Source organism: Lithobates pipiens, unplaced genomic scaffold (assembly GCF_037356315.1).
Source record: "Lithobates pipiens isolate NorthernLeopardFrog02 unplaced genomic scaffold, aLitPip1_a1.2 Scaffold_13, whole genome shotgun sequence".
Classification (NCBI taxonomy): Eukaryota; Metazoa; Chordata; class Amphibia; order Anura; family Ranidae; genus Lithobates; species Lithobates pipiens.
The window spans coordinates 529,602,495-529,626,748 of NW_027507718.1; the positions used below are offsets into that span (position 1 = coordinate 529,602,495).

General features: G+C 44.1%; 1 protein-coding gene across 3 annotated transcripts in view; it reads right to left on the bottom strand.

Moving 5' to 3' along the window:
- Positions 1-24,254, bottom strand: part of IL11RA (interleukin 11 receptor subunit alpha) — a 219,568-nt gene that overhangs the window by 89,466 nt on the left and 105,848 nt on the right. For all 3 annotated transcript variants that reach the window (XM_077478177.1, XM_077478178.1, XM_077478176.1), the window contains exon 2: positions 6,024-6,117. In XM_077478177.1, the coding sequence (XP_077334303.1) occupies positions 6,024-6,117 (94 nt within the window). The remainder of the gene's footprint in view (positions 1-6,023; positions 6,118-24,254) is intronic.

Genomic DNA, 24,254 nt, shown 5'->3' on the forward strand with positions numbered 1-24,254 from the left:
CCACACCTGTTCACAATCAAGGCATCACTTAAATAGGAGTTGCTTGACACAGTAAGGTCCACCAGAAGATCCTTAAAAGCTACACATCATGCCGAGACCCAAAGAAATTGAGGAACAATTAAGAAAGAAAGTAATTGAGATCTATCAGTCTGGAAAGGGTTATAAAGCCATTTCCAAAGCTTTGGAAATCCAGCGAACCACAGTGAGAGCCATTATCCACAAATGGCGAAGACATGGAACAGTGGTGAACCTTCCCAGGAGTGGCCGGCCGCCCAAAATTACCCCAAGAGCGCAGCGACGACTCATCCAAGAGGTCACAAAAGACCCCACAACAACGTCCAAGGAACTGCAGGCCTCACTTGCCTCAGTTAAGGTCAGCGTTCATGCCTCCACCATCAGGAAAAGACTGGGCAAAAATGGCCTGCATGGCAGAGTTCCAAGGAGAAAACCACTGCTGAGCAAAAAGAACATCAAAGCTCCTCTCAATTTCTCCACAACACATCTTGATGATCCCCAAGACTTTTGGGACAACATTCTGTGGACCGATGAGACAAAAGTGGAACTCTTTGGAAGGTGTGTGTCCAAGTATATCTGGCGTAGAAGGAACACTGCATTTCATAAAAAAGAACATTATACCAACAGTAAAATATGGTGGTGGTAGTGTGATGGTCTGGGGCTGTTTTGCTGCTTTAGGACCTGGAAGACTTGCCGTGATAAAAGGAACTATGAATTCTGCTGTCTACCAAGAGATCCTGAAGGAGAATGTCCGACCATCTGTTCGTGTACTCAAGCTAAAACGAACTTGGGTTCTGCAGCAGGACAATGATCCTAAACACACCAGCAAGTCCACCACCGAATGGCTGAAGAAAAACAAAATGAAGACTTTGGAGTGGCCTAGCCAAAGTCCTGACCTGAATCCTATTGAGATGTTGGGGTATGACCTTAAAAAGGCCGTTCATGCTCGAAAACCCTCTAATGTAACTGAATTAGGACAATTCTGCAAAGATTAGTTTGCCAAAATTCCTCCAGGACGCTGTAAAAGCCTCATTGCACGTTATCGCAAACGCTTGGTTGCAGTTGTTGCTGCTAAGGGTGGCCCAACCAGTTATTAGGTTTAGGGGCAATCACTTTTTCACACAGGGCCATGATGGTTTGGATTTTTTTTCACCTTTAATAATAAACACCTTCATTTACAAATTGCATTTTGTGTTTACTTGTGTTGTCCTTGACTATTGTTTAAATTGGTTTGATGTTCCGAAACACTTAAGTGTGACAAACATGCAAAGGAACAGGAAATGAGGAAGGGGGCAAACACTTTTTCACACCACTGTATTTCTCAGGGTGGGTTTCCTGATGGTGACAACAGTGGACCGTGCCTGTGTAATGTGTCATTTGTAGTCTCTATCTGAAGCCTGTTAGACGGGGTGACAACACAAGAGCATAGTTGGTAGACGTGGACAGAGTGTTGTCACCCTATAACAGGGAGTGCCTGTACAAGGACCTTCATAGTAGGATCACCAGGGAATATTCTAAAGAAAGAAAGTTCCCGGATCTGTACACCAGCTGTGCCCATTATGAGGGGTTCCCACCACCCCTGTGCTGAGTTCCCGGGTCTGTACACCTGCTGTGCCCATTATGAGGGGTTCCCACCATCCCTGTGCTGAGTGCCCGGGTCTGTACACCTGCTGTGCCCATTATGAGAGGGTCCCATCATCCCTGTACTGAGTTCTCAGGTCTGTACACCTACTGTGCCCATTATGAGGTGTACCCACCATCCCTGTGCTGAGTTCCTGGGTCTGTACATTGATTGTTACTATTATGAGGGGTTTCCACCATCCATGTGCTGAGTTCCTGAGTCTGAACACCTGCTGTTCCAACTATGAGGGGTTCTCATCATTCCTGTACTGAGTTCCTGGATCTGTACACCTAGTGTGCCCATTATGAGGATTTCATACCATCCCTGTGCTGAGTTCCAAGGTGTGTACACCTGCTGTGCCCATTATGAGGGGTTCCCACCATCCCTGTAGTGAGTTCCCGGGGTCTGTACACCTGCTGTGCCCTTTATAAGGGGTACACACCATCCATGTGCTGAGTTCCTGGGTCTGTACACCTAGTCTGCCCATTATGAGGTGTTCCCACCATCGCTGCACTGCGTTCCAAGGTCTGTACACCTGCTGTGCCCATTATGAGGAGTTTCCACCATCCCTGTGCTGAGTTCCCAGGTCTATACACCCGCTGAGCTCATTATGAGGGGTTCCCACCATCCCTGTGCTGAGTTCCCGGGTCTATACACCCGCTGAGCTCATTATGAGGGGTTCCCACCATCCCTGCTGGATTTTGTATGTGTTTTATAATATAGAGAATATATCTAAATACACATAGCTGTTCCATACATGACTATCTCTTCCCTTAGTACACTGCTCTTCATGAATCGCCTCTCTGTAAGCTCCTCACACTCTCACCAATCTCTATGAAATATTCATCAATGTTCCGTGTTCTCTCTCCCAGCCGACCGAAACTAACAGTTCCAACAAAACACACAGAACTGTATTGTTAGTGTCTTTTTACTTTCTTGTTTTTTTTCTGGATTTCATATTGTGATTTCCTATATACAGAGGATCTTTGCTGCTTGAGTTTCTTTTATCATTTTCTTGAACAGAGGATAGTCTGAACAATAGACACTCACGGGCACTTATAGATAATAGATAACTTACAGCTTACAGGAGGTGGTCAGAGACTACAGACATAGAACAGGAGATGGTCAGAGACTGCAGACATAGTAAAGGAGATGGTCAGAGACTGCGGACATAGTACAGGAGATGGCCAGAGACTGCAGACATAGTACAGGAGATGGTCAGAGACTGCAGACATACTACAGGAGATGGTCAGAGACTGCAGACATACTACAGGAGATGGTCAGAGACTGCAGACAGACTACAGGAGATGGTCAGAGACTGCAGACAGACTACAGGAGATCGTCAGAGACTGCAGACATAGTACAGGAGATGGTCAGAGACTGCAGACATATTACAGGAGATGGTCAAAGACTGCAGACATAGTACAGGGGATGGTCAGAGACTGCAGACATATTACAGGAGATGGTCAGAGACTGCAGACATATTACAGGAGATGGTCAGAGACTGCAGACATAGTACAGGAGATGGTCAGAGACTGCAGAAATAGTACAGGAGATGGTCAGAGACTGCAGACATATTACAGGAGATGGTCAGAGACTGCAGACATATTACAGGAGATGGTCAGAGACTGCAGACATAGTACAGGAGATGGTCAGAGACTGCAGACATAGTACAGGAGATGGTCAGAGACTGCAGACATATTACAGGAGATGGTCAGAGACTGCAGACATACTACAGGAGATGGTCAGAGACTGCAGACATATTACAGGAGATGGTCAGAGACTGCAGACATATTACAGGAGATGGTCAGAGACTGCAGACATATTACAGGAGATGGTCAGAGACTGCAGACATATTACAGGAGATGGTCAGAGACTGCAGACATACTACAGGAGATGGTCAGAGACTGCAGACATATTACAGGAGATGGTCAGAGACTGCAGACATAGTACAGGAGATGGTCAGAGACTGCAGAAATAGTACAGGAGATGTCCAGAGACTGCAGACATATTACAGGAGATGGTCAGAGACTGCAGACATATTACAGGAGATGGTCAGAGACTGCAGACATATTACAGGAGATGGTCAGAGACTGCAGACATACTACAGGAGATGGTCAGAGACTGCAGACATATTACAGGAGATGGTCAGAGACTGCAGACATAGTACAGGAGATGGTCAGAGACTGCAGAAATAGTACAGGAGATGTCCAGAGACTGCAGACATATTACAGGAGATGGTCAGAGACTGCAGACATATTACAGGAGATGGTCAGAGACTGCAGACATATTACAGGAGATGGTCAGAGACTGCAGACATACTACAGGAGATGGTCAGAGACTGCAGACATATTACAGGAGATGGTCAGAGACTGCAGACATAGTACAGGAGATGGTCAGAGACTGCAGAAATAGTACAGGAGATGTCCAGAGACTGCAGACATATTACAGGAGATGGTCAGAGACTGCAGACATATTACAGGAGATCTAACAGACAATGTCAGTAAACTTGTTGACGCATACTTAATGCCACATGTACGTAGGTTACCATCGTGCATTAAGGACACTACCGACTTACTACAACACCTCGATGGGATCCAGGTACCTCCGGACGCCTTCCTCGTGGCGATAGATATCGAGGCTTTATACTCGAGTATCCCCCACGAGTTGGGCGTCCGGACGACTGGATCCTTCTTGGACGAACAAGACCTTAACACATGGCCGGTCAATAAATTTATTTTGTCTTTATTACAATTTATCCTTACAAAAAACTTTTTCTTATTTGATACTCAGTACTATTTACAGATCCAAGGGGTCGCAATGGGCACATCATGTGCACCAGCGTACGCAAATTTGTTTCTAGGAGGTTGGGAGAGATATGTCCACTCTTGTGACCAATTAAGCTCCTTCTTAGATGATGTCCTACTCTGGTATCACTATCTAGATGACCTGTTCCTAGTTTGGACAGGCAAATTTTTTACAATTTATACAAACCTTAAGTAACAACCAATTTAATCTAAAATTTACGTTTCACCTAGATCTTGAAAAAATCTCCTTCTTGGACCTTCTAATTTTAAAACATCCTGATGGTACCTTATATACGGACCTTTACCGTAAACCTACAGCAGGAAATACGCTTCTATATGCTACTAGTGCCCACCCAAAACCACTTATACGTAGCATACCCTATGCGCAGTATCTGCGTTTACGCAGAAATTGTGCATTGGATTCAGATTTCAAACTACAGGCCAATGCACTATGGGACCGCCTTCTACTTAGAGGATACTCTAAAACCTGCCTTAGACAAGCTTTTAACAGAGTTAACCAACATTCCCGTAATACACTCTTACACCATCGTCCTAAGTCTAGTGAGAACGAATCTGTTAGATTTATAACTACGTATTCAGCCCACCATTCCGACCTTCGTGACATCTTAAGCAAGAACTGGCACTTACACAGACTACAGGAGACAGACTACAGGAGATGGTCAGAGACTGCAGACATAGTACTGGAGATGGTCAGAGACTGCAGACATACTACAAAAGATGGTCAGAGACTGCAGAGAGACTACAGGAGATGGTCAGAGACTGCAGACATAGTACTGGAGATGGTCAGAGACTGCAGACATACTACAAAAGATGGTCAGAGACTGCAGACAGACTACAGGAGATGGTCAGAGACTGCAGACATAGTACAGGAGATGGTCATAGACTGCAGACGTAGTACAGGAGATGGTCAGAGACTGCAAATGTAGTACAGGAGATGGTCAGAGACTGCAGACATAGTACTGGAGATGGTCAGAGACTGCAGACATACTACAAAAGATGGTCAGAGACTGCAGACATACTACAGGAGATGGTCAGAGACTGCAGACATACTACAGGAGATGGTCAGAGACTGCAGACATAGTACTGGAGATGGTCAGAGACTGCAGACATACTAAAAAAGATGGTCAGAGACTGCAGACAGACTACAGGAGATGGTCAGAGACTGCAGACATAGTACAGGAGATGGTCAGAGACTGCAGACATAGTACTGGAGATGGTCAGAGATTGCAGACAGACTACAAGAGATGGTCAGAAACTGTAGACATACTACAGGAGATGGTCAGAGACTGCAGAAATAATACAGGAGATGGTCAGAAACTGCAGACATCCTACAGGAGATGGTCAGAGACTGCAGACATACTACAGGAGATGGTCAGCGACTGCGGACATAGTACAGGAGATGGTCAGAGACTGCAGATATAATACAGGAGATGTCGGAGTGAGACTGGGGCCATGCTTCAGGAGGTAGTCATCATCTAGGGACACATTACATTACACTAATAGGGAGATTTCTGCTATCCCAGGTTGGGTATCAGGGGGGTCCATGAGCTCGGACTTACCTTCCTCCTCCCATGTATGTGACAACACTGCGGAGATGGCGACTACAGCGGCAATAACTATCACCCGGCTAAGACATGATGCCAAGCTGATCATCTGGGAAGACAAAGAAAATGGAAAAAATCTGTGACTTCAGGATATCGAGAACGCTTAGGTCTATACGATAAAATAATAATAATAATAATAACATTATACAATATAATATATAATACAATAATACCCCTGGTTCAGAATTATGGGAATGTTTCTCTGGCATTTTTTTTTCTATTTCCTTATTATTTCCTTTTTTCTGAGCATTTTGACAGTATTTGGCAAACCAAGCAGACTCACATTGACTGTTAACTAAACACTTACTATAAAGAGACTTCTATAGGTGCTTGATAAGTGGTTGTAAAGGTCACCACCAGTTAGAACCCAACATAGCAGTATGAACACCATATGGCCAAAAGTCTGTGGAGACTAACACAGCTCTACCATTCAGTATATATACCAGTGATGGCGAACCTTGGCACCCCAGATGTTTTGGAACTACATTTCCCATGATGCTCAACTACACTGCAGAGTGCATGAGCATCATGGGAAATGTAGTTCCAAAACATCTGGGGTGCCAAGGTTCGCCATCACTTATATAGACATTGTAGATCAGCCTCTCTCAACCTTTTCAACACAGAGGAACCCTTGAAATAGTTCTTCGGTCTCGGGGAACCCCGATAAAAATTTGAAATCTACAACTCATGATACATTAGTGTGATGGTCAGTGGGAAGAATGGTCCTTACACTTGTGGTCATTGGGAGGAATTACCTCCTTACAGATAGTTAAAAAGATCAATGGTGTCGATGGGAACTTATCTGAGAGGCAGAAATTGCTGAAGGAACCTCTAGCAAGCTGTGGAGGAGCCCTAGGGTTCCATGGAACCCTAGTTGAGAATCACTGTTGTAGATAATTGTGCTCCTCCAAGCTTGTGTCAACAGTTTGAAGGTCCTTTTCTGTTCCTGCTCTTGTGCTCTTGTATACAAAGCCATCTCTGTAAAGACATGGTTTGACCAGTTTTGGGTGAAGGAACTTATTTGGCCTTCACGGAGCCCTGACCTCAACCCTACTGCGTACCTTAGCTCCATATAGACATTGTTAAACCACTTTGGTTTGGAGGAACTCAAGAGGGCTTTACAGAGCCCTAACCTCAACTCAACCCTACAAAACACATTTGCTCCATAAAGGTTTGGTGGGACCTATTTACTTTGAAGGTACCCTAGTAGCCTGCACAGATCCCTGACCTTGACCCTACTGAACACCTTTGCTTCATAAAGACATGGTTGGTTCAGTTTGGTATGGAGAAGCTCGAATGGCCTGCACAGAGCCTTGTCCTCCGCCCCACAAGAACCTGCTTGCTCCATAAGGACATGGTTGGTTCAGTTTGGTGTGGAGGAGCTCGAATGGTCTACACAGAGCCTTGACCTCCACCCCACAAGAACACGTTTGCTCCATAAAGACATAGTTGGCCCAGTTTGATGTGGAGGAGCTCGAATGGCCTGCACAGAGCCTTGACCTCCACCCCACAAGAACACGTTTGCTCCATAAGGACATGGTTGGTTCAGTTTGGTGTGGAGGAGCTCGAATGGCCTGCACAGAGCCTTGACCTCCACCCCACAAGAACCCGCTTGCTCCATAAGGACATGGTTGGTTCAGTTTGGTGTGGAGGAGCTCGAATGGCCTACACAGAGCCTTGACCTCCACCCCACAAGAACCCGTTTGCTCCATAAGGACATGGTTGGTACAGTTTGGTGTGGAGGAGCTCAAATGGCCTGCACAGAGCCTTGACCTCCACCCCACAAGAACACGTTTGCTCCATAAAGACATGGTTGGTACAGTTTGGTGTGGAGGAGCTCAAATGGCCTGCACAGAGCCTTGACCTCCGCCCCACAAGAACACGTTTGCTCCATAAGGACATGGTTTGTTCAGTTTGGTGTGGAGGAGCTCGAATGGCCTGCACAGAGCCTTGACCTCCACCCCACAAGAACACGTTTGCTTCATAAAGACATGGTTGGTACAGTTTGTTGTGGAGGACCTCGAATGGCCTGCACAGAGCCTTGACCTCCACCCCACAAGAACACGTTTGCTCCATAAAGACATGGTTGGTACAGTTTGGTGTGGAGGAGCTCGAATGGCCTGCACAGAGCCTTGACCTCCACCCCACAAGAACACGTTTGCTCCATAAAGACATGTTTGGACCAGTTTGGTGTGGAGGAGCTCGAATGGCCTGCACAGAGCCTTGACCTCCACCCCACAAGAACACGTTTGCTCCATAAAGACATGGTTGGTACAGTTTGGTGTGGAGGAGCTCGAATGGCCTGCACAGAGCCTTGACCTCCACCCCACAAGAACACGTTTGCTCCATAAGGACATGGTTGGTACAGTTTGGTGTGGAGGAGCTCGAATGGCCTGCACAGAGCCTTGACCTCCACCCCACAAGAACATGTTTGCTCCATAAAGACATGGTTGGTACAGTTTGGTGTGGAGGAGCTCGAATGGCCTGCACAGAGCCCTGACCTCCACCCCACAAGAACACGTTTGCTCCATAAAGACATGTTTGGACCAGTTTGGTGTGGAGGAGCTCGAATGGCCTGCACAGAGCCCTGACCTCCACCCCACAAGAACACGTTTGCTCCATAAAGACATGGTTGGACCAGTTTGGTGTGGTGGAACTTGAATGCAATGGATCTGGAGTAGGTCAGGTTCTGGTCAACCAAGGCAAAAGGAGACAGTAAATGAAGATTTGAGGATGAGTTGTACTGTCGGCTGTCTAGGAGTAAATGCTAGACAGTGTACAGAAATGCGGTGGGGGGGGGGGGCATCACAAGAAAAAGTTTGGAGCGACCTGCCACCAGCAGCGGCGTGGTGCACGCCGTGTCCTCACTCATCCGTTCCTGGAAGTCACTCAGCATTACAGGAAAGAATTTTCCAAAACAGACATGTGAAGCCGAGCGTTATTTCCCCCCGCACTGCGAGCCTGGCAGCTGCTACGACACCACGATGCCTTTAAATGTCCATCAGCACTGAGCATAACATAAACACAGAATCCTCGTCCTGTATGGAGGAACCGAGATGTGTCATAGGGGCCAGCCAGGGGCCACCACCGTCAGGGGGCCCCAGAACATTCAACATTTAAAGCACCAGAACTTCCATTTACATATATTCCTCAATAGACACTTTCTGTGCACCAAATACATTTGCAAACCCAGATATTATCTTGTAAAAGTATCATTGACATCATCGCTGTGCTGTATATAGCCTGAGCTGTGGGAGGGTCCTGGCATACTCCACCCACTACAGGCTGCCTGCAGAAAACGACAGGAAGGGGGTGGAGACAAAACCTGTCCCCCTGCACAAGGAGGGAGCGCAGAGATTTGGGATGGACCGAACAGACCCCACCCACCGCAGGCTGCCTGCAGAAAACTACAGGAAGAGGCGGAGACAAAAGCAGCCATCCTGCACATGGAGAGCAGGCAGCAGTGAGCGGTCTTTATTAACCACTTGCTTCCTGGGCACTTTTACCCCCCCCCTTTCCTGCCCAGGCCAATTATTAGCTTTCAGCGCTGTCACACTTTGAATGACGATTATGCGGTCGTGCTACACTGTTCCAATATGAGATTTTTTATTTTTTTTCACACAAATAGAGCTTTCTTTTAGTCCTTTTTATTTAGCACTGGAGTTTTTATTTTATGCTAAACAAACAAACAAAGAAAGACTGACAATTTTGAAAACAAAACAAAACAAAACCTTTCAAAAGTTTGTGATACAATTTTGCAAACAGGTGATGTTTCTCCTTCACAGATGGGCACTGATAGGTGGAAATGATGGGCACTGATAGGTGTCAATGATGGGCACTGATTGGTGTCAATGATGGGCAGTGATTGGTGTCAATGATGGGCACTGATTGGTGTCAATGATGGGCAGTGATTGGTGTCAATAATGAGCAGTGATTGGTGGAAATGATGGGCACTGAATGGTGTCAATGATGGGCACTGAAAGGTGGCAGAGATGGGCACTGATTGGTGTTAATGATGGGCATTGATAGGATACACTGATGGGCACTGATAGGTGTCAATGGTGGGCACTGATTAGGCTGCGCTGATAGGCTGCACTGATGGGCACTGATTGGGTGGCAATGATGGGTGCTGATTGGTATCAATGATGGGCAGTGATTGGTGTCAATAATGGGCACTGATAGCTGGAAATGATGGGCACTGAATGGTGTCAATGATGGGCACTGATAGGTGGCAGAGATGGGCACTGATTGGTGTTAATGATGGGCACTGATAGGTTGAACTGATGGGCACTGATAAGTGTCAATGGTGGGCACTGATTAGACTGTGCTGATAGGCTACACTGATGGGCACTGATGGGTGGCAATGATGGGCACTGATGAGGCGGCACTGATTGGTGGCACTGATAGCCGGCACGGAGAGGTGGCACTGATAGGCCGCACTGATTGGTGGCACTAATGGGCACTGATAGACACTGGTAGGCAGCACTGATAAGTGGCACTAATGATGAAGCACTGATGGGCGCTGATAGGTGGCACTGGTGGGCATTGATTATCAGTACTGATGGGCAGTGATAGATGGCACTGGTGGGTACTGATTAGCCGCACTGATGGGCACTAAGGGGACTGATGTCCCTCTAACAGAAGCCAGTTAAAGGTTTTCTACTTTTCTTCTTATGCTGACAGCGTGAGGGGAAAAAAAGCCGATAACCGACTCCTGTTTACTTCCACAATCAGCTGTTATTGGCTGACAGCTGATCACATGGTAAAGGGCACGCTGTGTCTGGCCCTTTACCCCAAACCTTGATCAGCCGAGTCCCAAGGACTCCACCAAAGGATAGACCTCCATGTAAACCCTCCCGGCATTTTAACCACGTGCTGTAGCTGTCGTTTGGCTATAGCGAGGGCGCCAAGCAGTTAAGGGATGCCAACATTCCTTAGTCTCCAGTCTGGTCGCTTTGCCAACAGTCTGCTGCAGGCAGGAAGAAGCATTTCCTCCGTCTCCCCTTCCCCTCAGTGATCAGACTGCACAGGGCCGTCTTTAATATTTATTGGACCCCAGGCAAACATTTTCTTGGGCCCTCCCAAATCTTCTTATCAACTATTTGCGGGGGGCTTAAGGGGTGGCTGCTTTGGGCCCCACAACAGTGACTGGGCCCCAGGGGAAGCTGACCTTTTTGCCCTGTGTCTAAGACAGCCCTGAGGCTGCAACACTGTAACATTGTATCTAGGGGGCAGATCTGTGTCAGACATTTGTGAACGCAGCCAAGGACTGGACACCAGGATCTACATGATCTCTGAGCCCAGGAAGTAGACGGATGATGCCTGAACAACGATGGCACCATCCTTCCGGAGAGAACAGCAGATGGAGGTATCGTCGGGGGCAGTGCTATGAACTCTGTGAGAGGTGATAAATAGCTTGAAGGGCAATGCTTGGCTTTGCCCACATGAGGGGAATGCATGCATGATCGAAAGAACCAATCTATACAGAGACTGCATGGCACGGTACGCCATCTCCCCGTAACGCCCGCCTCGCGTTCCAGAGTCGATTTTATTTACTCACAACAGAGGAAGTCGGAGATTTACAGGCTAACGATGGGACAGATGTTTATCCCGGGCTCCCTCCGCGCTCATCAAGAATTTTCCTGAAAATCAGGCGCAGCTTTATAAAGGGACTCCCCCCCTCCGCCGCTTGTTGTCATAATAAGCGGCGTCCCAGCTGTTATACGGGGCGGTTGCTGGCCTCTGCGAGGGACGAGGACCAACATCTGGGGGGGCGGCCAGGCACATCGGATCACCCACCTAGTGTTTACATTTCTCACATTCTGACACTCTACTGACCCCCATCACACCAGTCCTACAACCCGAAATCTGCACAGCCAATCACCGCGCGGCACACAGCCACCGAAAGTGCAACAATGTATCCACAAATTGTAACAATACATCTCTTGTATTACAGAGGGCTAATCCAACCACATCGTCTGTACCAGAGGAGCTTACACTCTAATGTTCCCACACGGTTATAATATAGCTCTGACATATACCGCAGTGCTGTACAGAGAACACACAGCCAGTCACATCAGCCTCTGTACCAGAGGAGCTTACACTCTAATGTCCCCTCTCCCCACAGTCACACACTATTATTATTATACATTTATATACTGTAGCTCTGACATATCCCAATCATGTGATCTCCAGGACAGCCAATCACAGTGATCACATGCAGGCTGAAGGTGTTTGTGGTAAAACAAACCACCCCAAAAAATAAAATAAAAAATAGAAAAATTGCAAAAAAAAAAAAAAAAAAAAAAAAAAAAAAACAAACCACCCCATTCTTCAGATGGCACCGTGCCTCTAATTACTGCGTTAAAACTTTAAAATCTTTAAAACAATTTACTTTACTTTTTTTTTTTTTTTTTTATTGTAATCAGTTTATCAGTGTGTATTAAAAAAAAAAAGAAATAAAATATAAATAAATAAAATCTAAAAAAAAAAAAGAAATAAAATATAAATAAATAAAATCTAAAAAAAAAAGAAATAAAATATAAATAAATAAAATCTAAAAAAAAAAAAAGAAATAAAATATAAATAAATAAAATCTTAAAAAAAAAGAAATAAAATATAAATAAATAAAATCGAAAAAAAAAAAGAAATAAAATATAAAATAAATCTAAAATCAGAAATAAAATCTAAATAAAATAATATATATATATATATATATATATATATATATATATATATATATATATACAGAAATAAAAAAAAAAAATCTAAAAAAAATATATAAATAAATAAATTATATATATATATATATATATATATATATATATATATATATATATATATATATATATATATATATTTATATAGTTATATATACACATATAAATTACACACACACACACACACACACAAACACACACACAAAGTATTGGGACACCTGCCTTTACACACTCCTAAACCTTATGGACAGCCTTCCCAGAAGAGTTGAAGCTGTTATAGCTGCAAAGGACGGGCCAACGCAATATTGAACCCTACGGACTAAGACTGGGATGCCAATAAAGTTCAAGTGCGGGTAAAGGCAGGAGTCCCAATACTTTTGGCAATATATTGTACACATACGTACATATACACACACACACATACATATACATACACACACATATATATATATATATATATATATATATATATATATATATATATATATATACACATACATATATATATATATATATATATATATATATATATATACATATATACATATATATATATATATATATATATATATATATATATATATATATATATATATATATATAAAATTAGTCATTGATCTAGTCATGAAGAGCTCTGTTCATAACCAAGTATACCATTCGCATTCTCTGATATATAAACAGCCACTAGGGGGAGCATTTGCAAATTAAAAATAAAAGAATGAAAATATGGAACAGCAAGCAATGCAAGGATTACATAAAGTTCATTCCCCCTAAAATGCGTTCTCAGTCTGCCAACGTTTCTCTTTAGAAGAAGACTTCATTTCCTTTAGTTACCTCCACCCACATCTGTCCCGGGTTTCATTTCACTTTTAAAAATTTGCAATTAGACATTAAAGCAAATTATCTAAGCAGCGATTATGAAACGACAAGAGTCTTCAGTGACATATTATATAATTAGAAGTCATTATGATAAAGCCGAGGACAACAATTTCACGATGAAAATTCTTACAAGCTTAGAGATTTATTTTATTGCGGTAGGTTTCGGGTTTCTCGGAAAAAAAACCCCTCAAAAAACAAATGTTTATGGTTGTGTGATCAGCGGACAGCGCGGGGGAAACGGACATTTCTGTATAAGTAATGCAGAGATATAACTTGATAACGTGTCCTCGCTCTCCTTTACAATGTGATCTGGTTACACAGAGACATCACACCAACCCCCCACAGTCACATACCATTATTATACATTCATATAGCTCTGACATATACCGCAGTGCTGTACAGAGAACCCTGAGCCAGTCACATCAGTCTCTGTACCAGAGGAGCTTACACTCTAATGCCCCCCCCCCCCACAGTCACATACTATTATTGTTATACATTTATATAGCTCTGACACATACCGCAGTGCTGTACAGAGAACCCTGAGCCAGCCACATCAGTCTCTGTACCAGAGGAGCTTCTCCACCAGGCGGTGCAGTTTTGCAAGGTGCTGTCGGCTCACTCTGCTTTGCTCTCAATTGGAGGAAACATCAAGCCAGGCCTGTCCTGCAGGCTTCTCCCCCCAACAAACATGCAGCAGGTGGGGGGGAAGACGAAGGCGGAGGCTCTCCAGAGGCACCGAGGCCTACTCCATGTGCTCAAGCTGCAATGGATCCTGGGCCTGTCCCTATGCAAGAGGAATCCTTACCAGTCCTCCAGGATAAAGTGGTGAACAGACTTAGCCGCATTTCTAAAGGAGGAACAGAAACTTGCTGTCATGAAAGAGGATCTCAGGAAAAATAAATCTCTGCATAGTAAGTCTGGAAACAGTTTTTCCTTCAGGTTTACCAAAACCATGTAGTGCAAGGGCCTGCCTGATTGCATACAAATTGAAACTCCTAAGGTTTGACCTCATGTTATATGGTTTTGGTGAATCTGAAGTAAAAACTAAGCAGAAAAACTGATAGTGTGTATGGGGCTTAAAAGGGAAGTCTCCAAGCTGAAGTCTCTGGAAGAGGCATTGAAAAAGCAGGAGAAGTTGGTTGTCTCTCAGAAAAGGAAAGCAGCGGTGTGTTCAGGTCCATAAAGACACGGATGAGCGAGTTTGGGATGGAGGAACTTGACTGGCCTGCACAGAGTCCTGATCCTTAACCCGATAGAACACCTTTGGGATGAATTAGAGCGGAGACTACAAACCAGGCCTTCTCGTCCAACATCAGTGCCTGACTTCACAAATGCCCTTCTGGAAGAATAATCAAACATTCCCATAGACACACTCCTAAACCTTGTGGACGCCCTTCCCAGAAGAGTTGAAGCTGTTATAGCTGCAAAGGGTGGGCCAACCCAATATTGAACCCTACGGACTAAGACTGGGGTGGCATTAAAGTTAGTGTTGCATGTAAAGGCATGTGTCACAATACTGTTGTCAATATATAGTATGTGTGTGTGTGCGTGTATATATATATATATATATATATATATATATATATATATATATATAGCAAATTAGTCATAGACCTATACACGATGAGCTCTGGTCATAACCAAGGATACTATTCCCATTCTCTGATATATAAACAGCCACTAGGGGGAGCATTTACAAATTAAAAATGCAAGAATGAAAATATGGAACAGCAAGCAATGCAAGGATTACATTAAGTTAATCTCCCCCCTAAAATGCGTTCTCAGTCTGCCAACGTTTCTCTTTAGAAGAAGAGTTCATTTCCTTTAGTCACCTCCACCCACATCTGTCCCGGGTTTCATTTCACTTTAAAAAAAAATCTGCAATTAGACATTAAAGCAAATTATCTAAGCAGCGATTATCCAATGACAAGAGTCTTCAGTGACATATTATATAATTAGAAGTCATTATGATAAAGCCGAGGACAACAATTTCACGATGAAAATACAAGCTTAGAGATTTATTATCTTGCGGTAGGTTCGGGTTGCTCGGAAAAAAACCCCCCAAAAAACAAATGTTTATGGTTGTGTGATCAGCGGACAGCGCGGGGGAAACGGACATTTCTGTATAAGTAATGCAGAGATATAACTTGTCTCCGTGTAACCAGATCACATTGTAAAGGAGAGCGAGGACATGTTATCATCACACCACCTCTACCACACCGGCTTTTCTGCTTTCAGTCTCTGTACCAGAGGAGCTTACACTCTAATGTCTCTCCACAGTCACACACTATTATTATTCATTTATATAGCTCTGACATATACTGTAGTGCTGTGCAGAGAACACTGAGCCAGTCACATCAGTCTCTGTACCAGAGGAGCTTCTCCACCAGGCGGTGCTGTTTTTCAAGGTGCTGTCGGCTCACTCCGCTTTGCTCTCAGTTGGAGGAAACATCAAGCCAGGGCCTGTCCTGCAGGCTTCTCCCCCAACCACCATGCAGCGGGTGGGGGGAGAAGACAAAGGCAGAGGCTCTCCAGCGGCACTGAGGCCTACTCCATGTGCTCAAGCTGGAATGGATCCTGGGCCTGTCCCTATGTAAGAGGTATCCTTACCAGTCCTCCAGGATAGAGTGGTGAACAGACTTTGTCGCATTTCTAAAGAGGAACAGAAACTTGCTGTCATGAAAGAGGATCTCAGGAAAAAGAAATCCCTGCACAGCAAGTCTGGAAAAAGTAAGAGGGAAGTCTGCAAGCTGAAGTCTCTGGAAGAGGCATTGAAAAATCAGAAGAAGTTGGTCGCCTCTCTCACAATTATTATTATTCATTTATATAGTTCTGACATATACTGTAGTGCTGTACAGAGAACACTCAGCCAGTCTCATCAGTCTCTGTACTAGAAGAGCTTACACTCTAATGTCCCCCCCCCCCCCAGTCACACACTATTATTATTATACATTTATATAGCTCTGACATATACTGCAGTCCTGTACAGAGAACATTGAGCCAGTCACATCAGTATCTGTACTAGAAGAGCTTACACTCTAATGTCCCCCCCCCCCAGTCACACACTATTATTATTATACATTTATATAGTTCTGACATATACTGCAGTACTGTACAGAGAACACTGAGCCAGTCACATCAGTCTCTGTACCAGAGGAGCTTCTCCACCAGGCGGTGCTGTCTTTAAAGGTGCTGTTGGCTCACTCTGAATTGCTCTCAGTTGGAGGAAACCTCAAGCCTGGGCCTGTCCTGCAGGCTTCTCCCCCCCCCCCCAACCACCATGCAGCAGGTGGGGGGAAGACAAAGGTGGAGGCTCTCCAGAGGCACTGAGGCCTACTCCATGTGCTCAAGCTGCAATGGATCCTGGGCCTGTCTCTATGCAAAAGGAATGCTTACCAGTCCTCCAGGATAGAGTGGTGAAAAGACTTCGCCGCATTTCTAAAGGAGGAACAGAAACTTACTGTCATGAAAGAGGATCTCAGAAAAAAAAATAAAAAATCTCTGCACAGGAAGTCTGGAAACAGTAAGAGAGAAGTTTCCAAGCTGAAGTCTCTGGATGAGGCATTGAAAAACCAGGAGAAGTTGGTCGCCTCTCTGAATTATTATTATTTATTTATATAGTTCTGACATATACTGTAGTGCCGGTCACATCAGTCTCTGTACCAGAGGAGCTTACACTCTAATGTCCCCCCACAGTCACACACTATTATTATACATTGATATAGCTCTGACATATACCGCAGTGTTGTACAGAGAACACTGAGCCAGTCACATCAGTCTCTGAACAGAAGAGCTTACACTCTAATGTCCCCCCACAGTCACTCACTATTATTATTATTATTATTGTTATTATTATTATTAGTTGTTATTATTATTATCATACATATATATATAGACTCTGACCTATTCTAGCCACTAGATGGCGCTGATGCTAATAAGAAATTACTATGATCATCCACCCCGATCATATACTGCACAATATAGAAAGTGTTTATATGTTTATAGAGGGGAAGGATCAGTCTGTGTGGTCGGGGTTTACAGTAAAGTAAAGTGAACATTTATTGCCGGACACGGAGCCCCGGATTCTACGTCATTCCAAAATAAGAAAGTCATCCCGGAATATTTCACTTTTACGCAGTTTTCAGTGACTTATAAAAGTTTTCTGACCGTTTTAAATCCCCCCAAAAAAAAAGACGTTCCCCTGTATCCGGGCAGCCCGCTATTTTCAGCAAAGAGATGATAAAAAAAAAAAGTTCTCTATAAGGACTCCACTTAGACATGGAAAAAGAAGACGCCTAATATGATGTATTAACGGTGCGTTTTCCTGGTGCGTTTGCCCAGTGTCAGGACAAGGTCATCTAGAGCCCAGCAAACATGCGAAACCGCCCCCCCAAAAAAAATCACTCCCCCAGCACAATCTTCTACCCTTCAAATCCCTCTATTTTTCTTTTCTCCAAGTAAACATCCCCCTTACAGCACAAATCCACCCTCTCCCCAATTTTCCCTCCTCTCACAAATACCCCCCAATCATCCATACTAGCACAACCCCCCCCCCCCCAGAACAAAAAAATAACCCTTTACCCTTCAAATTCCCCATCCCCCCACCCCCACTCCAAATCCCCTCTCCCGCCACAACCCCCCCCCCCCCCCCCATTTCACCTTCTAGAACAGATACCCCCACAATCATCCCTACTAGCATAAATCCCACCTAGAAAAAAAGAAATCACCCTCCTTGCACAAAAGCCCTAACCTTCAAATCCCTAAAAAAAATAAAAATCTCCAAACACCCACTCCCTCCCCCACTCCAAATGCCCCCTCCCAGCACAAATCCCCCACTCACTTTCCCCTCTTAGCATTAATACTCTCCAATCATCCCTATTAGCACACAATCCCCCCCCCCATAAAAAATCACCCCCACTAGCACAAATCCCTTACCCTTCAAATCCCTAAAATAAAAATTCTGCAAGCACACACTCCCCCCCCCCCCCCCGCACCACTCCAAATGCCCCCTCCCAGCACAAATCCCCCCACCCAATTTCCCCTCATAGCACAAATACCCCCCAATTATCCCTACTAGCACAACCCCCCCCCCCAAAAAAAAATCACCCCTCCTAGCACAAATACTCTATCCTTTTAAATTCCTCAATTTTCTTCTCCAAGCACCCACCCCCCACTCTAAATGCCCCCTCCCAGCACAAATCCCCCACCCAATTTCCCCTTAGCACAAATACTCTCCAATCATCCCTACTAGCACAATCCCCACCCCCCCCCCAAAAAAATCTCCCCTCCTAACACAAATACTCTATCCTTTTAAATTCCTCAATTTTCTTCTCCAAGCACACATCCCCCTCCACTCCAAATACCCCCTCCCAGCACAAATCCCCCACCCAATTTCCCCTCTTGGCACAAATCCCCTCCAGTCATCCCTAAAAAATAACCCCTCCTAGCACAAATCCTTCTACCCTTCAAATCCCTCAAATGTTTTCTCCAAGTACACATCCTGTCCCTCCACCACTCCAAATCCTCCCTCTCCCCGCTACAATATCACCTCTTCTAGATAAAACAACCCAAATCCCCCTCCCCCAGCATAAATCCCTCCACCCCCAATTTCTCCTCCTAGCACAAATGCCCCAATCATCCCTACTAGCACAAATCCCCCCCCCCTTTCCAAAGAAAAAACTCCCATATCACCTCTTCTGGCACAAACCCCCCCCCCAAATCTCCCCGCCCAGCACTAATTATTTTCCCCATCCCCTCTCCCAACATAAATACCCCTAAGTCACCACTCTTAGCATCCCCTCCACCCAATTTCCCCTCCTAGAACAATTCTTACACCTTGCTGCCCCCAAATTCCCCCTCCCAACCCAATTCCCTCCCATCTCCTTGTGGTGCTCCCCCCCCCCCCGCACCAACTCACATGATACCACAGTACCCAGGACAGCCACTCCTCCTGCCCACCACTTGTCCCAGCCCTGCGTTTGCCTCTCGTAAAAAAAAAAACGCTTGCCAGACGCTCCGCCACCCACCGCCCATGCCCCCCACCCACACATTTTAGTTTTTTTGCCATGGCTCCTGGTTTGGAAAACGCTGCCTGATTGCCGTTTGGCTGCCTCTGCCTAATTGAAAAATACATTGAAGTTTACAATATCATTATATACAATGTGTCCTATTTGCTGAAGAAATACAAAAAATAAATAAATATGTTTTTAAAAAAAAGGTTTAACACAATAAATACATAAAGATAAAACACATGAAAGCAACACTACGGTCCGCCTGGTGGGAGGAGTCGGGTGGGGCGCAGGTCACACGGCACAGCATAGGAGGCCAGTATGAGTGTCCCTTCCATACCAGACCACAGATACAATGTACTTCCATTGATAATGATGGAGGCGGCTCACAGATAGGGAGGGGGTGCAGGTTTCCCTTAACATTGGGGGTCTTAGTGAATCCCCGGGATTTGTATTTGGGACAAATCATGAACTGCTGGATGATACGTTTATGAAACAAACAACCGCGGTTTAGTCTTTGGCTTTGGCCAGCTGAGTCACCAGAGCCAATGAGCTCAAGGAATAGAAAGTCTGTCTCCTACTATAGAAGGGTGGCCATATGGCTGCCATATTATCGGGGGAGGGGTACTGGATTTGTTAGGAAGAGCTGACAATCTGTATAGAGAGATGTGATGTTATACTGTACTATGCTAGTCTATATTGTACTATACAGTGCTACACTGGACTATACTGTACTATACTATACTTTGCTATACTGGGCTATACTGCACTGGGTTATATTGTGCTATAGTGGGCTATACAGTACTATACTGTACTATACTATACTATACTTTGCTATTCTGGGCTATATTGTGCTACAGTTGGCTATACAGTACTATACTGTGCTATACTGCACTGCACTATACTGTGCTGTACTATACTTGGTTATACTGTGCTATACTGTACTATTTTGTGCTATACTGGGCTGTTCTGTCTTATAGTGGGCTATACTATACTTTACTGTACTATACTAGGCTTTACTGTGCTATAATGAGAAATACTGTGCTGGGCTATCTACACTGGGCTATAATGTACTATTCTGTGCTATACAGTACTATACTGTACTTTACAGTGCTATATTGTACTATACGGGGCTATACTATATTGTACTATACTAGCCTTTATTGTGCTATACTGTACTATACTGTGCTATATTCTAGTATACTGTACTATTCTGTGCTATACTGGGCTATATTCTAGTATACTGTACTATTCTGTGCTATACTGGGCTATATTCTAGTATACTGTACTATTCCGTGCTATATGGTACTATACTCTACCAGGCTATATGGTGCTATACTGTCCAATACTCTACTATTCTGTACTATAGTGGACTATGCTGTACCATACTGTGCTATACTGGGCTATAGTGTAGTATTCTGTACTATTCTGTGCTATACAGTACTATACTCTGCCAGGCTATACAGTGCTATACTGTCCAATAATTACTGCTATTCTATACTTTAGTGGACTATGCTGTACTATATTGTGCTATATGAGCTATACTGTACTGTAGGGTACTATACTGGGCTATACTGTACTATGCTTGGCTATATTGCAGTATACTATACTATTCTGTGCTATACAGTACTATACTCTACCAGGCTATACTGTGCTATACTCTATACCAGTGGTCATCACCCCAGTCCTCAGGGCCCACTAACAGGCCAGGTTTGCAAGATAACTGAAATACATCACAGGTGAAATCATTTGCTGCTCAGTGATTGCACTATTCTAGTCTGCATCTCCCCAAGCTAATACATAAAACCTGGCCTGTTAGTGGGTCCTGAGGACTGGGTTGATGAACACTGCTCTATACTGTAGTATAGTGGGCTATACTATACTATACTGTACTATAAAGTGCTAGATGAGCTATACTGTGCTGTACGGTACTAGACTGGGCCATACTGTGCTATGGTGGGTTTTACTATACTATATTGTATTATGCTAGGCTTTACTGTGCTATAGTGAGCTATACTGGTCTATAGTATGCTATACTGTACTATACTGGTCTTTACTGTGCTATAGTGTGCTATACTTTGCTATACTGCACAGTACTATTCTATACTGAACTATATTGTACTATACTGGTATATAGTGTACTATTCTGTCCCATGCTGTGCTATACTGTACTATATTAGGCACTGTAATGGTGGGCTATGGGGGGCACCCGCATATTCACAGTCCTATAGACCCAGCAGTCCTCCTCAGGGCAACTTTTTTCTGTATCAGCAAAAAGCACTCGCCTGCCTGCTGCCCTTCCCCTCCATTTATCTTTTATTTACTGTATTTATTTTCTGCTAGGGTTAAATCCAGTTAAATCTATATACCGGTGACTCACCAGATAATTGGGCCTCTCAAACAAAAGAGCTCTATATATGCTTAGTAGTGTGTCATCATATAGGATATAATTGGCAGACTTCCTTCCAAGAACCCCTCTATGCTATTTGAGGGGAGTGCAGCATACACATGGCTCTTCACCGTGATTGGAGCTACACTTCATACTCGGCACACCGCCACATTGCTTTGCCATAGTTTTAGTAAGCTAGGCATTTCATTAACCTCCAAAGAAACCAATGAAAGATAGGTGTACTTATGAAACATTCGCAGAACTATCTTCTCTCCAGGCCAAATGCTATTCTCCATACAAAAAAGCATGAATCAAGAAAATACTGTGTATTAGCCACTAGGTGAAGCTGGTGACCACGGGAAATATTTATTTCTCCCTGATCTCCATCCAGTGCCCATAATGTGGTATTTTCCTAATTCGCTCTATGGAGAACATTCGACCTGGAGAGAAAATAGCCTTATAAAAAAATTTTGGCCCCCATTCGCACAGAATGAATGCACATGCAGTTTCACAGGATGAATAGCTCTGACATTTTTTATTTTATTTTAATAATACGCAGGATTGTTGTTAAATCTTTAAGAGTTAATGAACTGTGGCATTGCAATGAAAAGGAGTTTACCAGCTATGCCACCAAACTGGCCAGTTTTTACCGAGCTGTACCTGCCTTAGCTGTAGACCTTTTTTTCTTAGATCTGTTGTGGTTGTTGCTCATTGCTAAAACTAGCCGAAAAAATCAGATTGGGGAGCTGCTGCTGTATTATGAAGTTTATTATGAAAATATAAACTCATTCCACAGCCAAACATGTGCTGCCAGTGTATGCTGTCCATGAAAAACATACTGTTCCATAACACCAAGTACAGTTTAAAGGCATTTCCTAACCTGTAATTTAAAGGATTTGTGTATTTTCAGTGTCACCCTTAAAGCCAAATGAAAGTAACAAAAAAGAAAAAAATGCTGGGTACTGCAATGGGGGCATACACCAATGCTAAAAAATACTGTACAGTGGTGAGAGACCCTCTTTGGCCCCCATGGCCGTGCCCAGCTTCTTTTTTTTAACAATGGTTTGTTTATTAGATGCATAAATGGACAGAATTGATAGACAACATAGATTTCAATGGGATTCAACATAAGGTTTGGGGTCACACAATTTTGAGCACAATTCACTAAAGTGTTCATAAACGGTTAGCGCAAGCCCTAATTTTTCATAACATGGACTACCTGGTTCTTGGGATTTGCCCTTCCCTTAATAACATAAACTCTGGGGTGGGTATTGAGGAACATTTATATCACTCAGAGGGCTCTTTGAAATGTTTATTGGTTAAGAGCATTAAATACATCTAACCCATGTTGGGGTAAAGGCCCTCAGCCCGTTGTTTATTGACTAGTTACATAGTTAGCCAGGTTGAATACCAGTGACCAGACCTGAGTCTGTAGCTCACCTCTGGTTGAGTCTGTCTGCCATATTGCCATCATATTGTCTATTAAAGTATGCTATAAGCAACCCTGAGGAAGCCCCCCCCCCCCCCCCCGAAATGCGTTGGCTTTATTTGATGCTCATGAACATAAACATTTGAAAAAGATTCGTGAGTGATATGAACTTCTGTACTAGGTGCTCCTCAATACCCACCTCACAGTTTATCATCTGTTGAGCGCTCGTTTTGTTGCCATCAAAGAGGACTAGATCAAGGTTCACCTATACTACACCTTCATTACATATCAGCTCCTTTGAAGGAAGACACATTCCATTGTATATCTATTGGAATCAAGCTTAAATACTATTGGTCCAGTGCACACATATCATGTATACAGGCAGAAGTTTACCTGTATACATAACTACACCCATCCCATCTTCTCAATGAGAAGGGAGAAGGAGCATCTATACCATGCAGAGAATGTCAAATTTATGTTGCCTTACGGTAAACCTAAAAAGCCCCATCCTTACCAGAGTGTCACATTGGTGCAGTTCGGGGTCCTCTATGGCCATTCTAAGGCAAGCAGTTGCCACTAGGTCTATATTGTATCCAAAAGACATATCTAGTTCATTTTCTACCTTGTCTCTGTAAGCCCCTGTACACACGGTCGGACATCCCGACGGAAAATGTCCGATTGGACCGTGTTATCAGATAAGCCGACCGCGTGTGGGCTCCATCGGACTGTTTCCGTCGGAATATCCGACCGACAAAGTTTTAG